The following is a 15,082-nucleotide window of genomic DNA, read 5'->3' on the forward strand; positions in this document are numbered from 1 at the left end:
GAGGGCGCACAATCCCACGAGACTACACGGCCAGGCCGCCATCGCCCAGAGCCCTACACCTGCCTGCAGGACCTGGACCCCGCGTTCTCCAGCAGGGTCGCACCCTCCCTTGCTTTCCCTGCCTTTCTCTCCACAGGATGAGCACCTGCTCTGTGCCACTGCAGGGCCCAGCCCCTCCTCCCCAGAGTTTCCCACCCAGCAGTCCGGCCTTTGTAGCCTGATGGTCTTCCCAGGTGCAGCTGCTGTGGGGAGTGATGCAGGGCGGCCCGAGGCGGGACTCGGGTCAAAGAGGGAACATTAGGGAGAGGGCCTACCGGGCAGAGGAAACCCACACACAAAGGCCTGGCAGCTCCAGGAAGAACTGGAGTGAAAGGTGCCTGGAGGCGTGGCGAGGAGGCTGGAAGGGCGCGTGGGGCCAGGCGGTAAAGGGGCCAGCAGGCGGCCACACCCCTTCCCTCAGGCTCACCAAACAGTTCCTTTGTGCCCGGTGCCTGTGGTGCCTCTGCCGACTCTGCCATGCTCCGTGGGCTGCAGACCAAGCCTGTGCCTCCCCCTCTGCAGCTTCCCCGGGGCCTGGCATTCACAGGCGGCCGTGGTGGCTGCCGGGGACTCTGACCGCCCTCCCCGGGGCAGCTCCCTGGCGCTGATGGAGCCAGCCCAGAGGTGCCAGGGAGGTGTGCCAGGTGAGCCGGCGTGCGCGGCGTGGGCGTGGGCTTGAGGCCCAGCAACTCACCGCCACGCACTCGCTCTATCGGCCCCAGGGATCTGTGGCTGGGCGTGTGTTTGTTGCTGCTCGAGCCAGAGCAGTTACTATGGGTAGATAATAATAGCAGTCGTAATCCTTCATAATTGGACCAGACTTCGCTGTCTGCAGGGTACTTCCATGCCCATGACCTCATCTGACTTCCACAACCACCCCGTAAAACAGGCAGGGCTAGAGTTTCTATCCCCAGTTTCCAGCTGAGCAAACACAAGCCCAGATGGCCTGAAGTCACATCTCCAGCGAGTGGCATCCTCCAGCCTGGGACCTGGGCCTTCTGACTCCTCGGCCAGCTCCCCATCCCCATCCTGAACCCCTTGTCCGTGGGAGGGGGCCAGGAGTGACACAAGGTGGTGGAGCCAGCTACCTGCCACCATTCCCACCACCTGGCAAGCGCGTGGCTCTAGAGCTGTCTGCACATCCGGCCTGGGCAGGGGAGGCTCCGGGTCACTTAATTCGGCCGGCGCCATGGCTCACTTGGCTAATCCTCTGCCTGCGGCACCGGCATCCCATATGGGCGCCGGGTTCTACTCCCGGTTGCTCCTCTTCCAGTCCAGCTCTCTGCTGTGTCCCGGGAAGGCAGTGGAGGATGGCCCAAGTGCTTGGGCCCTGCACCCGCATGGGAGACCAGGAGGAAGCACCTGGCTCCTGGCTTCAGATCAGCGCAGTGCCAGCCGTAGCGGCCATTTGTGGGGTGAACCTACGGAAGGAAGACCTGTCTGTCTCTCTCACTGTCTGTAACTCTGTCAAATAAATTTTTTAAAAATTCCTTAAAAAAAATTCAACAGAGGAACAGAGCTAGGCCCAACCAGAGCAGGGAACCAGCACCAGCCATGGCGACCACGATGGGCACAGGTGGCCGCGGGCCGCCCGGCTCCACAGCTGCAGGCCGGGCAGGCAAGTCCCTGGGCACGAGGGTGTGTGTGTGTCTGTGTGTCCCTGGGCTCTGTGGGCACGAGGGTGTATGTGTGTGTGTGTGTGTGTGTCCCTGGGCTCTGGGCACGAGGGTATGTGTGTGTGTGTCCGTCCCTGGGCTCTGTGGGCACGAGGGTATGTGTGTGTGTGTGTGTGTGTCCCTGGGCTTTGTGGGCATGAGGGTGTGTGTGTGTGTGTGTCCCTGGGCTCTGTGGGCATGAGGGTATGTGTGTGTGTGTCCGTCCCTGGGCTCTGTGGGCATGAGGTATGTGTGTGTGTGTGTCCCTGGGCTCTGCGGGCACGAGGGTGTGTGTATGTGTGTGTGTCCCTGGGCTCTGGGCACGAGGGTGTGTGTGTGTGTGTGTCCGTCCCTGGGCTCTGTGGGCACGAGGGTGTGTGTATGTGTGAGTGTGTCCCTGGGCTCTGGGCACGAGAGTGTGTGTGTGTCCCTGGGCTCTGTGGGCATGAGGGTGTGTGTGTGTGTGTGTGTGTATGTGTCCCTGGGCTCTGTGGGCATGAGGGTATGTGTGTGTGTGTCCCTGGGCTCTGTGGGCATGAGGGTGTGTGTGTGTGTGTGTCCCTGGGCTCTGTGGGCACGAGGGTATGTGTGTGTGTGTGTGTGTGTCCCTGGGCTCTGTGGGCACGAGGGTATGTGTGTGTGTGTGTGTCCCTGGGCTCTGTGGGCACGAGGGTATGTGTGTGTGTGTGTGTGTCCCTGGGCTCTGTGGGCACGAGGGTATGTGTGTGTGTGTGTGTGTCCCTGGGCTTTGTGGGCACGAGGGTATGTGTGTGTGTGTGTGTGTGTCCCTGGGCTTTGTGGGCACGAGGGTATGTGTGTGTGTGTGTGTGTGTCCCTGGGCTCTGTGGGCACGAGGGTATGTGTGTGTGTGTGTGTCCCTGGGCTCTGTGGGCACGAGGGTATGTGTGTGTGTGTGTGTCCCTGGGCTCTGTGGGCACGAGGGTATGTGTGTGTGTGTGTGTGTCCCTGGGCTTTGTGGGCACGAGGGTATGTGTGTGTGTGTGTGTGTGTCCCTGGGCTTTGTGGGCACGAGTGTGTGTGTGTGTGTGTGTGTGTGTGTCCCTGGGCTTTGTGGGCATGAGGGTGTGTGTGTGTGTGTCCCTGGGCTCTGTGGGCACGAGGGTGTGTGTGTGTGTGTGTGTGTCCCTGGGCTCTGTGGGCAAGAGGGTATGTGTGTGTGTGTCCCTGGGCTCTGTGGGCACAAGGGTGTGTGTATGTGTGTGTGTCCCTGGGCTTTGTGGGCATGAGGGTGTGTATGTGTGTGTATGTATGTGTCCCTGGGCTCTATGGGCACAAGGGTGTGTGTGTGTGTGTGTGTCCCTGGGCTCTGTGGGCACGAGGGTGTGTGTGTGTGTGTGTGTGTGTCCCTGGGCTCTGTGGGCAAGAGGGTGTGTGTGTGTGTGTCCCTGGGCTCTGTGGGCATGAGGGTGTGTGTATGTGTGTGTGTCCCTGGGCTTTGTGGGCATGAGGGTGTGTATGTGTGTGTATGTGTGTGTGTCCCTGGGCTTTGTGGGCATGAGGGTGTGTGTGTGTGTGTGTCCCTGGGCTCTATGGGCATGAGGGTGTGTGTGTGTGTGTGTGTCCCTGGGCTCTGTGGGCACGAGGGGTGTGTGTGTGTGTGTGTGTGTGTGTGCACGCGCGTGCGCAGGACCCGTATCCAGCACGCAGGAGAGGCTCTCGTCTAGTCCCACTGCCGACAGGCTGGGCTCAGCACCCTCAGCTGTAGAGCTGGGCCACTGTTCTTGCCCCTTTTATCTCCAAAGACAAATGGAACAACAGGTGGGAACCCCTCAGAAAACAGAAACACCTCTGAGGACGGGCGGGGAGGGGCAGGAAGGGACTGAGCACGTATGAGCAGGTCTGAGCTCCGCCGGCCTCCTGCAGGCAGTACCGGACCCCAGAGAGCACAGGAGCCCCACACTTGCTGCCATCCCCGCATTCCACAAACAAAACTGCTGCAGCCCTGAGCAGCCCCTCTGCGGCTCCCAGACCCCAGCAGGCGTCACCAGCCCCTACCACGCCAGGCAGAGGAAGGAGCTACGGGGGCGCGGGCACCGCAGCCCCAAGAGCCGGGGACCCACGGGCACGGTCGTGCGGGCAGGGGTACCGAGTCTCAGTGCTGAGGGCTCCGGAGAACCTGTCCTGTGGGTGCACCAGGCCCTGCAAGGTCCCGAGGCAGCCTGTGGTGCCCAGGGGGGCTTCCCACTCGTGTGGCTCACCAGGTATGAGCCCCTCTAACTGGTGTAGCCCCAGCCTGCAGCTTGGCATTAGAGTGGAGGGCTCACACCTCTGAAAACAGCTCCCAGGCCAGAAGCCACCACCTCTCTGGCACGCCCCCACTGTCACCCCATGAGTGGCAGGGTGGGCTTCGCGCCACCTCCTGCAGAAGCCAGGGATGGGTGGCCACACCACCACCCCGGGCTCAACCTCCTGCTCCACCTCCAGTGTGGAATCTTTCCCGGCCTCAGTGTCCCCATCACCACCACCGGGTCGCCACCCTGCTGCGCGGGGTGCTCGGCGCTCAGCACGCCCCAGCTGTCCCCCGACTGTCGGAGCCCGCCGCTCACCTTTCGGTCCTCGTCCCGCTCCAGAGCGGAGCTGCTGGTGTCCCCGGGGCCGCTGGAGGGCATGGCGGGCAGCTGGGTGGCGGGAGGCAGGCCGGGGGCGCGCGGGGCTGGGGGGCTGTCGGGCTTCGAGGAAGGAGTTATCGTGGTCTCGGCGGGCGGGGGTTAACGCGTGAACATAGGTCCCGGCGCTGGGCCCGCTGGCGAACGCTGCCTCGGTGCTGGTGGGTTCTGGTGGTTCTGGCTTCGGAAGGCTCCACCTGCGGGAGAAGGCAGGCAGGTGAGCAGAGCAGGGCGCCCGCCCCCGCCCCCGCCCGGCCCCAGCCCAGGGCCTCTGGCCTCACCCCATCTCCCGGCCTCACCAGTGCCCCAGAGACTGGGGGAGCCGAGGCAGGCTCTGGCGGCGTGGCGTGGCGCGGGCAGGCTCCCTCAGGGCCCCCACGGAGCCGTGCGCTGGGCACCTCCTCCCTTCTCGCTGCCGTGTACGTCTGTGCTTCCCGCACCCTCCCTCCCACCCCAGCCAGCCCCTGGGAAATCCCAGCCTCCCCCAGAGGCCCCCGGCCCCCGGCTACATTTTCCTTCCAGTCTGTCCTCACCCGACCCCCACCCCCACACCGCGGGCGCCACGTGGAGGAAGTGAGCAGCGGTCACAGGATGTAGTGAAATGAGTGTCACCTCACTTCAGGACCAGTGCCGGGGCCCACACAGCGCTGGGGTCTGGGCTCAGGCCGCAGCCAGGCTCACGGCCCGTGGGGGCTCAGCTCCCTAGGGGACGCCCTGGAGGGGAGAGGCCACGGGCTCCGCCACGGCCACCCCGAGCCCAGCTGAGCCAGAGCCGGTGGGCTTCGGCAGACCCTCCGAATCCAAGGGGGCTCTGCGACCTCCCTAGGCCAGGTGTGGGCCTGAAGCCAGCCCAGTAACAAAGCCAGGGCCACAGGCCACAGCTGGGTGCCCAGGACGAGGGGGCTAAGGGTGGGGAGGGGGTGCTGGTGCTTCAGCCCCCCTGCACTAGCGCAGCGCAGAGCTCCCCAGCCCCCCAGCCCCAGGGAGAGCGCCAGGCCTGCCCGGGAGGGGCTTGGCAGCCAGGGGAAAGTGGGAGGCCAGCTGGATCAGGGCCACCCACACCCTTCCCCTTGCAGTTCCCGTGCTGCTCCCCCCGGGCTCCCCTCCCTCCTGGGCTTCTCCTCCCATCCCCCTCCAGCCAGAGCTCCCTGGAAAACCAGGAACCGGAGGCGGCACAGGCACAAGCTTGGCTCTGGGGGGGTGGGGGGCCCCAGTCCCTGCAGGGGGTGGGTGCCCAAATCCTGGCCTTGCCCTGGGAGAAGCGGGAGGAGGCTGGAGCTGGGAGGGGCCTTGTGGGGGCCAGGATAAGAAGGGCCCAGACAGGGCGAGGGCCCCCTGCCCCCTCCACCCCAGCTGAGCCGCAGGAAGTCCAGGTATCCTGCATCTCATTTCCCACACTCTCAGGCCTTGCTCCCAGAGGGCACCGCGGGAGGAGTCCCCGGCAGACACCGGGCAGAGCTCCCACGGCACCAATCCTAGCTCCCGGCTGCACCTGAGGCCCCGACCGGTTAGGACTTGAACGCAGGTCTCTGACTGTACAACTCTGGGGTTGGGCTCTTGGGAAGCTTCTCACACCCAACTCGTACCGCAACAGGGCTCAGGAGCCCGCAGCTCCCCGGCAGCCAGCGATGCCCTCTCGGTACTCCCCACCCCCAACAAAGCCTTCGGAAGATACAGAGGCTGAGAGAGGCAGAGAGGTGGGGGAAAGACACAGACCCCCGTCACACGCGCAGGTGTCCCTGGCCTCAGTTCCCATCCGTCAGATGGGAGCGGTACACCTGCCTGGCTGTCGGAAACCCACAGGCAATGAGGCCGGAGGCATGGCCGGACAAGGCTGGGGCCCCAGAACGGAGAACGCGAGACCCGGGCACGAAGGAAGGAAGCGGAGTGTGTCTCAACCCTGCCCAGGAGACAGGCAGACGGCACCTGTGCCCCCAGCAGCACTGCCCGTCAGAGAGCCGGGTCTCCGCGGGGACAGCAGGACATCACGGGCACTGACCCCGAAGGCAGGCCCCGGAAAGGAACGGAAAGAGAACGCTTCCTCATTCTCTTCTGCTCCACTCGAGACCCTGACGTCCGAGTGGCAGAAACCGCCCTCGCGTTAACGCAGCGGACCTGAGCCGCCCCCCCACCCCCACCCCCGGTCCCCTGTGCTGCCCCATGGACCACTCCAGGCAGCAGGCGGGCCTCAAACCCACCGGCATCCTCTAGAACCATCCAGCATAGCAGGCCACGTACCACAGCACCCTGGGGGCCCCCTTCATGTCCAAGGTCCCCCGGGCTCGGCACAGCACAATCCCCCTACCCACCCACCCCCGGCCTGGCCAAGCTGCCTCCTTCTCTCAGGCGGCCTGGGCACTGGGCGTGGGCTGCTCCCAGGCCCTCGGTCCCTACACGGCAGCCAGCATCCATTACACAGCACTGCCCTGCTACTCCAGCTGTCCCCAGCCCAATGCCACCAAACACTTCCATCAAGAGCCCTACCACCACGACCACCATGCCCACAGTGACCGTGAATAACGTGGCTCACGGCAACAGGGACATCTCTTAGGGAATCCAAGTGTGTGGGTGTCGCTACTACTACGTCGACCACCAAACTGCTACGGAAAGGGATTGGGCTGTCTGAATATACACCAGGTTCCACTGCCTTCCACACGCAACCCTGAACAGATTTATTCCGCACTTTTTTTACTTACTGCTTTTTATTCCTCAGAAAGGCAGAGAAGCAGAGAGACAGACACAGAGAGATGGATAGAGAGAGCTCCCGTTCGCTGCTTCACTTCCCAAGTGCCCACCACAGCGGGCGTTGGGCCTGGTCTAAAGCCAGGGGCTGGAACCTCGATCCGGGTGCCCTGCATGGGTGGCAGAGACCCAAGTCCCTGAGCCATCAGCATGGTCTCCTAGAATGCACATTACCAGGTTGCTGGAATAGGGAGCTAAGGCAGGACTCGAACCCAGGCACTCTGAGATGAGGTGTAGGCATTTTAACAGCTATGCCAATACCCACCCAGGATTTTTTTTTTTTTTTAAAGAAGATGTAAATTCACAAGACAAGAGATTCCACCATCCAGATCTGGAGACCTGCAAAGCAGCCCTGGGACCACCAAATTTGAGACAGGGGTGTGAACACCTATTTGTAACAGAGTCCAGGACGTGACAGCGTCAGCTGCTCTGGGACTGGGGGTGAAGAGGGTGCAGGTGTGAAAATCAAGAGACGGAACGAAAGCAGCGAAACCCCCCGAGTCTGAAGGCTTATTCCTGTTCTCTGGAGGGCATAAACCAAGGACACTGCACACAGCCAAGTGGTGACGCATCAAAGCCAAGGGCACGAAGCTGACTCGCCCACTGTGAGTGCCTCGGGCTCTTCCCCAGCGGGGCCCAAGAACGCTGGCAGGGGCTGGCATTGTGGGCAGCGGGCTGAGTTTCTGCTTGGGACCCCTGTATCCCCCACCAGTGCACCGGTTCGAGTCCTGGTTGCTCCGCTTCTGATCCAGCTTCCTGCTCATGTGCCTGGGAGGGCAGCAGATGGTGGCTCAAGGACTTGGGCCCCTGGCATCCACATGGGAGGACCCGGATGGAGTTCCTGGCCCCTGACTTTGGCCTGGCTCAGCCAGGGGAGTGAACCAACAGGTGGAAATCTCTGTCTCTCTGTTGCTCTGCCTTTCAGGTAGATGGAAATTTATTTTTTTTAAGATGACAGTCCAAGTAGACACACAGGAAGGCACCGTGTGTGAGACTGAACACTGCTGTGTCCAGGGGAGGGAAGTGGGGTCAGAGAGCACCGAGCCAGCGCAGCCTCAGACTGCTCAGCACCAGTCCTGCCGGCAGACCGCCGGGCACCAACACCTACACCAGGCCCAACCTGGACACTCTTGGCCCAGCCACACCATCGTCAACTGGGGGAGTCAAGACACTTTCAGACGCACAATGTCTCTCAGGCTCTGTCTCAGCGAGGTGTCCCCTGAGACCCGGGACAGAGGAGCAGGGAGTCTCAGGAGGACAGTGGAAAGAGAACACGACAGCAGCCTGGTCCCCAGAGTGTCCGGAGCTGTTGTCGCCATGCCCTCTGCCACTGGACCTGACAGATCCGGGTATCGCTCACCGCCATACTCCGCCATACAAACCCAAGAACTGATCGATGCTGGATATCGGTGGGCACTCGTCTTGGAGGATGAGCCCCAAGGGGGAAGTGACAGGGACACCAGTACTTGAGCCATTGCCAGCTACCTCCCAGGCTGTGCATGCGCAGGAGGCTGGATCAGAAGTACAGCAGCTGGGACTTGCATCAGGCCCACCAGCACGGGATGTGGGCACCCCAGGAGGTGACCTAAGTCACTCTGCCAAGTGCCTGCCCCCACCTTTCACTTCTAAGGACCCTGGTGGTCCCACTGGATCCACCCAGCTCACCCAGGATAAATCTCCCATCCAGCTCAGGGTCCTCAGTGTAGTCACACCTGCAAAGTTCCTTCTGCCACGTAAGCTCACACGTTCACAGGGTCAGGGGAGTCGGACTCCCTGCCTGGGAGCTCACCACTCTGCCCGCTGCAAGCACACACATACATACACTGCAGATGCACAAGACACCCCGAAAGAACCCTGCGAGAGTTTTGCTGATAGCGCACCTGCCACAAATACTACCAAGGAGGGTGGCTGGGGAGTCGAAAGGTTGGCCGGGGACGAGGCCTGCTAACTAGGAAACCAACGGAGGACTTCAGCATAGGGGCATCAGTGCAGCGTGGACGCACATCACTCAGAAACCCGGACGTGAACGTGCCAGAAGAAACGGTGGAAGGAAGGAGGGTGGCTGCCTCTGAGACCGGGAAGAGAGGAGCAGTCAGGAACAAGGGTGTCTTGTTAGATTTCAGTCCCGTTTGACTTCAGTTATGTGCGTAGGCAACCGTGAGTAACAAGAATGAAGGAGACAGAAGGTGGTGGGCCAGGCACGGTGGTGCTGCGGGTGAAGCCGCTGCCTGGGACAGCTGTATTCTACACTGACGCCTCCAGGACCTAGCCCCGCCTCCTCCTCCGCTTCTCACCCTGCGCCTCGCTGATGCACCTAAGAGGCACGAGTGCTTGGGCCCCTGCCACTCTCGCGGGAGACCCAGGTGGAGCTCCTGCCTCAGCCCTGGCTCTTGTGAGCATCTGGGTTCGGGAGTGAACAAGTGGATGGATGATCTCTGTTTTCCTCTGTCACTCAAATAAATCAAATAAAATGAGTAAGTAAACATTGAGAAGGAGATAGAAAGGGGGCAGCCTTATTACGAGGCGCACGTCCCACGTGCAGCAGGGCTGGTGTCTGCCTGGGGGCCTCCTGTGTGAGTCCAGGGCAGCTGCTCTGAGAGCCCGGCGCCCAGAACTGCCACCATTGACACCACCTCCCTCTCCACTGCTCCTCCAGCCTCACCAAACGTGTCATCCTCCAAATACATCATTTCCATCCAGGCCAGCCCAGGCTCTGCACCTGCACCTTCCATAACCCCGGCCTCGGGCCCCCGCCGCCTTATTAGCGCCCCCTAGGCCCAAAGACCCAGAGGTCCCGCACCTCCCAGCCATCATCAGGGCCATCCCTGCCACCACAGTCCCAGAGCCATGCCCCCTGGCTGCTCAGCCCCCAACCCCTCGGCACAACCCCCCACAGCCAGTGCCAGCTGCGAGGTCCCCTAATGGACCCATCCCCACAGGGCCCGTGTAGAACCGTCTCCTGCCAGAACCAAACCCTCAGTGCCCACAACCCAAAGCCTTGCTGCACCCCAAATACTCCCCAGGCATCACCGAGGGGCCCTGCCCCTCCAGCCCAGGTCCCCCCTGCCCTTTCCCCAGGCAGACCTGGTTGTGCTTGTGGCCCCACCCCCACCCCAGGGGCAGAGCACGCGCCCAGGCAGAGCCAAGCGGAGCCCGGCCTGGGACCAGGTGGAGCTGCTGTCTTGGAGCTGCCACGTGGGGCGGGCTTGCCTGAGATCAAAGACAGAGGGCGCAGACTTCACAGCCACTGCACCTGCAGGCGGGGCGTCTCGCTCACTCCTCTGGCCTGAGTCTATGACCGGCGGCTGACGCGGCCGTGACTCACACGCCCGTCTCAGCCTCCTGCTGTCCTCCCAGGGAGGCCGACTGCGTGGGGTCCCATCCTGGCCTCCTTCCTTTCACCCCCTGATTGACTCCCCAAATGCCCACAACAGCCACGGCTGGGCCAAGCCAAAGCCAGGAGCCAGGAACTCCATCTGTCTCTCAAGTTGGTGGCAGGGGCCCAAGCACCTGGGCCATCCCCTGCTGTCTTCCCAGGACATCAGCAGGCAGGTGGGTCAGAAACAGAGCAGGCAGGACTCGAACCAGGCACTCTGTGGTGGGATTTGGGCTTCCCAAGTGGTGGCTTAACCCGCTGTACCACAGCACCTGCCCCCGGCCTTATTTCTCATCAGCTCTGGGATCTGACCCCAACCCTCAGTCGCCTCAGCTGTGAAATGGGGAGAACGAAGAGTACTCACCACCCCGGGCTGCTGTGAGGTTTAAATTGGGATGCATTAAAAATGTTTACAAGAGTGGCTGGCACAGGGCAAACACCCAATAAGCCTTCAGGATTATCTGTCCCTGACTCACCGGGCCAGCAGCCTTCGCCGCCTCGGAATCCATGGGGCGCCCGCGGGCAGCCAGCACCGGCGCCGAGTCCTGGCGCTCACCACACCCCCGAGCAGCCGGCCCGCCACACGGAGCATCTTCTTAATCCTTACAGTCCACCCAACTCTCGGGAGTCAGGGGCTATTTTATTTTCATTTTATTTGAAAGGCAGAGAGACAGAGAAACAGCAAGAGACACAGAGAGAAGAGAGATCCGTCTGCTCATTCACTCCCCCAATGGCTGCAACAGCCAGGGCTGGGCCAGGCAGAAGGCGGGAGCCTACAACTCCCTCTGGGTCTCCCCTGTGGGTGGCAGGGGCCCAAGCACTTGAGCCATCAGCTGCTGCCTCCTAGGGTGCACACAGCAGGAAGCCAGACTAGAAGTAGAGTAGCCGGCGCTCAAACCAGATACTCCAATGTGCTACGTGGGCCTCCCCAGTGGCATCCTAACCGCTCTGTCAAATGACTGCCCCAAAGTGGCTGCTATGTTTACCCCCAGATGAGAAAAACGCAGTACAGAGAGGATGATGGGATTGCCCAAGGTCCCAGAGCTCATGGGTGGTGGAGGCAGCAGATGCGATCCAAGTGTCTCCCACGGAGCTGCCCACGGTCCCGCACCCCTCAGAATCAGCCACAGCCAGGCTGTGGCTGCTGTAGACAAGTTAACTTGGATGTAGAGTGGTCAGAAAATAAAGTTTCAGGGCAGGCGTCTGACGCAGTGGTTAAGACACCACTTGGGACACCCACATCCCATATGGCAGTGCCTGGGTCCCAACTCCACTCCCAATCCCAGCTTCCTGCTCACACCCTAGGAGGCAGCAGCTGACAGCTCAAGAACTTGGGTCCCGTGGCCGGCGCCGCGGCTCACTAGGCTAATCCTCCGCCTTGCGGCGCCGGCACACCGGGTTCTAGTCCCGGTCGGGGCACCGATCCTGTCCCGGTTGCCCCTCTTCCAGGCCAGCTCTCTGCTGTGGCCAGGGAGTGCAGTGGAGGATGGCCCAAGTCCTTGGGCCCTGCACCCCATGGGAGACCAGGAGAAGCACCTGGCTCCTGCCTTCGGATCAGCGCGGTGCGCCGGCCGCGGCGGCCATTGGAGGGTGAACCAACGGCAAAAGGAAGACCTTTCTCTCTGTCTCTCTCTCACTGTCCACTCTGCCTGTCAAAAAAAAAAAAAAAAAAAAGAACTTGGGTCCCCGCCACCCACAGGGGAGACCTGGACTGAGTTCCACACTCCGGGCTTCAGCCTGGCCAAATCAGGCTGTTGTGGAAACTTGGGGAGTGAACAGCAGATAGAAGCTCTCGCTCTCTCTCTCTGCCTTCAAGCAAATAAATACATAAAGCTTCAAATAAGAGAGAGAAGGCTCCGGTCTCCCTTTTCTGGTTAGGCTTCCCAGAAGCGGGCACTGCAATATTGCAATCATAATGGTCAATGCCCACTCGGCTATTTCCTAGGCACCGACCATGTGCCAGACACTGTCACCAAAGCAATCCCATTATACAAAGCAGGTTTTATTGTTATTCCCATTTTATGGAAGAAGAAACTGAGGCTCAGAGAGGTTCCTTAGCTCGCCAAGGTAGCAGAGCTGGAAGGTTCCAGGACAGGATTAGGAATCCAGGTCTGTCTAACTCCGGGGTCCCCACCTGCCCTATCACCTGCTAGGTGGTGACAAGTGCCCAGCCAGGCACAAGCTGGGGGCCAGCAGGCAGCCTGAGTCTCCCAGGTGTCCCGGCTCCTGCAACAGAGGTGGGCATGGTGGGGGGAGTTCTTGGTGGCACGTTTGAGTGAGATGCCTCCGTCATCCCACTGCTCTGCCTATAGACATCACTCGCACCAAACCACCAGCTGCCCACCAAGGCCCAAAGTCCCTGGGGGACGGGCCCACATGCCACCTGCAAAGGCCCTGCAGTCACAGGGGATGGCTCCCGAGGTCCTGGCACCCCCAGCACGGGCACTGATGATCACACCACACCTGCTGCCACCGTGAAGGCCGAGTGGGAGCCAGGCCTCTGCTCACCCCAGTGCTTATCATGGCACAGCCCCGAGGCGGGGGAGGGGGAGGGGTATGCCCCGAACAGCCTCTGCGAAGGAGCTGAACTTGTTCCCAGGAGCCAAAGTGAGCCCACACAGACTTCCATACAGAAGCGCCGTGAGACCCGGGAGTCGGGGTGGCCAGGTGGAAAGCCACTGGACAGGTCACTCTGCAGTCCCTGGTGGCTCCGAGTCTTTCGTCCCTGGAGGAGGGGACCCACGGCCGCACCTGTGTACATCTCTCTTTTCAAGCCTCTCTGAGCAACACTCCGCACCTGCCACTGCCAGAGCCCTTGCCGCCCCCCACCCCCGCACCATTTGTCGGCATCAGCCCCGGACCTGCAGAGCCCCCACTTCCCAGGGGACAGTGCTTCCACCAGGGGACAGCACAGCACTCCTACTGGAAGGTACGGCGGCCACTGGCTTCCTCAGACCCCTCGGCCACCAAAGCATTGGCTGCGCCAAGTGAGTGGGAAGGAGAACGTGGGTGCCGACGCACCAGAGCCAAAGAGGGCCGCGTGGAAGCCAGGGCGGTCTCTGGTGCCTCGTCAGACGTCCATGCCCCAGAGTCGGGGTCAATGGAAAATTCCAGGAACAAAGCAAAGCAGGACAAGCGAGGACCCGGATCCCGTGGGGAGGAAGCGTGACCCTTGGAGGTCCCAGCTAGTGTGGAGGAGATGCAGGCCGGGTAACGGGAGAGGGAAGGCAGAGGGCAAACGGGGCCTTGCGGACAAATGCGGAAGCGAGGCTGGGGCAGCTTTGCGATTTCTCGACCTCCTTGATGGATGTGTGGTTATTTGCTTCTGTGGTTCCCACTGTCTTGGTGTTTTGTTTTGTTTTGTTTTTCTCTCTCTCTCTCTCATTCTTCTGGTTGCTAACTTTATAATTTGATTTTTAGGTAGCAGAATGTTCAGGGCGACCGTAACTGGATTTCAGGCATTATAACGTGGCGTGGGATTGACATAATGAGTGCTTAGACTCCTAGCTTGGGCGAAAAGGGAGACTATCAGCTAACTATGGGCCGGCGCTGTGGTAGAGCCGGTTAAGTCTCCACCTGCAGTGCCGGCATCCCATATGGTACCAGTTCGTGTCCTGGCTGCTCCTCTTCCGACCCAGCTCCCTGCTTATGGCCTGGGAAAGCGGTGGAAGATGGTCCCAGTGCTTGAGGTGGGTGCCCCTGTACCCACGTGGAGACCCAGAAGCAGCTCCTGTTGAGGCCATTTGGGGAGTGAACCAGTGGTTGGAAGATTCTCTCTCTCTCTCTCTGCCTTTCCAATAAGTATAAACAAATATTTTGGGGAAAAAAGGTAACCACGAGTTCACGGGTAGGCATCCCGTTGTTTCGTGATCAGGTGGGAGCTCAGATGTGTGCAGCTGATGGCTGGGCAGCCGAAGGGGTGAACTGTGCCAGCCATCAGTTTATTCACCCTTCATTGCTCGCTCTGTGAAAACGCAGACAGGCCCTCTACGTATTTTTCCTCTGCCAGCCAGCTGCTGAGTGAAGCGCACTGTACAAACTTCAGGAGGGAGGCGATTTCCTCCCTACACCCGGGGTGCTCTCTTGGAGGGCCCCTGTATCACACACGACCAGTGCAGCGCCAGGGCCTGCAGCCTGGGCGCTCTCCCCGTCAGCAGGTGGGGCTCCCAGCACAGGGCTCCTGCAGTGTGTCTCTTCCCTGTGCCCAGCCCCCGCGCAGCCGCAGCTTGTCCAGGGCCCAGCTCCTGCGGGATTGCCAGGCTCCGTCCCTGGCCGCAGCAGGGAGCGGGCGCCAGCAGCATCACCAGGAGTCTGGGGGCCGGTGCCTCCCTGTGAATAACTTCCCCTGGGGCCCGGGAGGATGGATTTCCAGTAGAGTCCACCGACAGGGCTCCGCAGCGACTGTCTGCCACGTGGTGGGGGCATGCCGAGGCCTGTCCATCCAGGGCTGGACCTCCCTGGGCACTCTGCGGGCCGCTGGGGCAGTGGCTGTTCTCATCATTACTTCTCTAATCTTGCTGAGATCTTTTTCCTTCTTCCTAGCCAGTGCCTCGTGATGCCAAGCCTCTGTCGTGACTAAGACTTCCTTGTGTTAAACTTCCCCTGTTGAAGGCACGGCGTGGTGCCTGTCCCCCGGGGTGGAC

At 61.4% G+C, this 15,082-nt stretch overlaps 1 protein-coding gene across 2 annotated transcripts in view; it reads right to left on the bottom strand.

Moving 5' to 3' along the window:
- DNMT3A (DNA methyltransferase 3 alpha) overlaps positions 1 to 15,082 on the bottom strand; it is a 94,736-nt gene that overhangs the window by 64,839 nt on the left and 14,815 nt on the right. For both annotated transcript variants that reach the window (XM_062209076.1, XM_062209075.1), the window contains exon 2: positions 4,262 to 4,518. In XM_062209076.1, the coding sequence (XP_062065060.1) occupies positions 4,262 to 4,324 (63 nt within the window). In that variant the 5' untranslated portion in view covers positions 4,325 to 4,518. The remainder of the gene's footprint in view (positions 1 to 4,261; positions 4,519 to 15,082) is intronic.

This window comes from Lepus europaeus, chromosome 13, assembly GCF_033115175.1.
Source record: "Lepus europaeus isolate LE1 chromosome 13, mLepTim1.pri, whole genome shotgun sequence".
Lineage (NCBI taxonomy): Eukaryota > Metazoa > Chordata > Mammalia > Lagomorpha > Leporidae > Lepus > Lepus europaeus.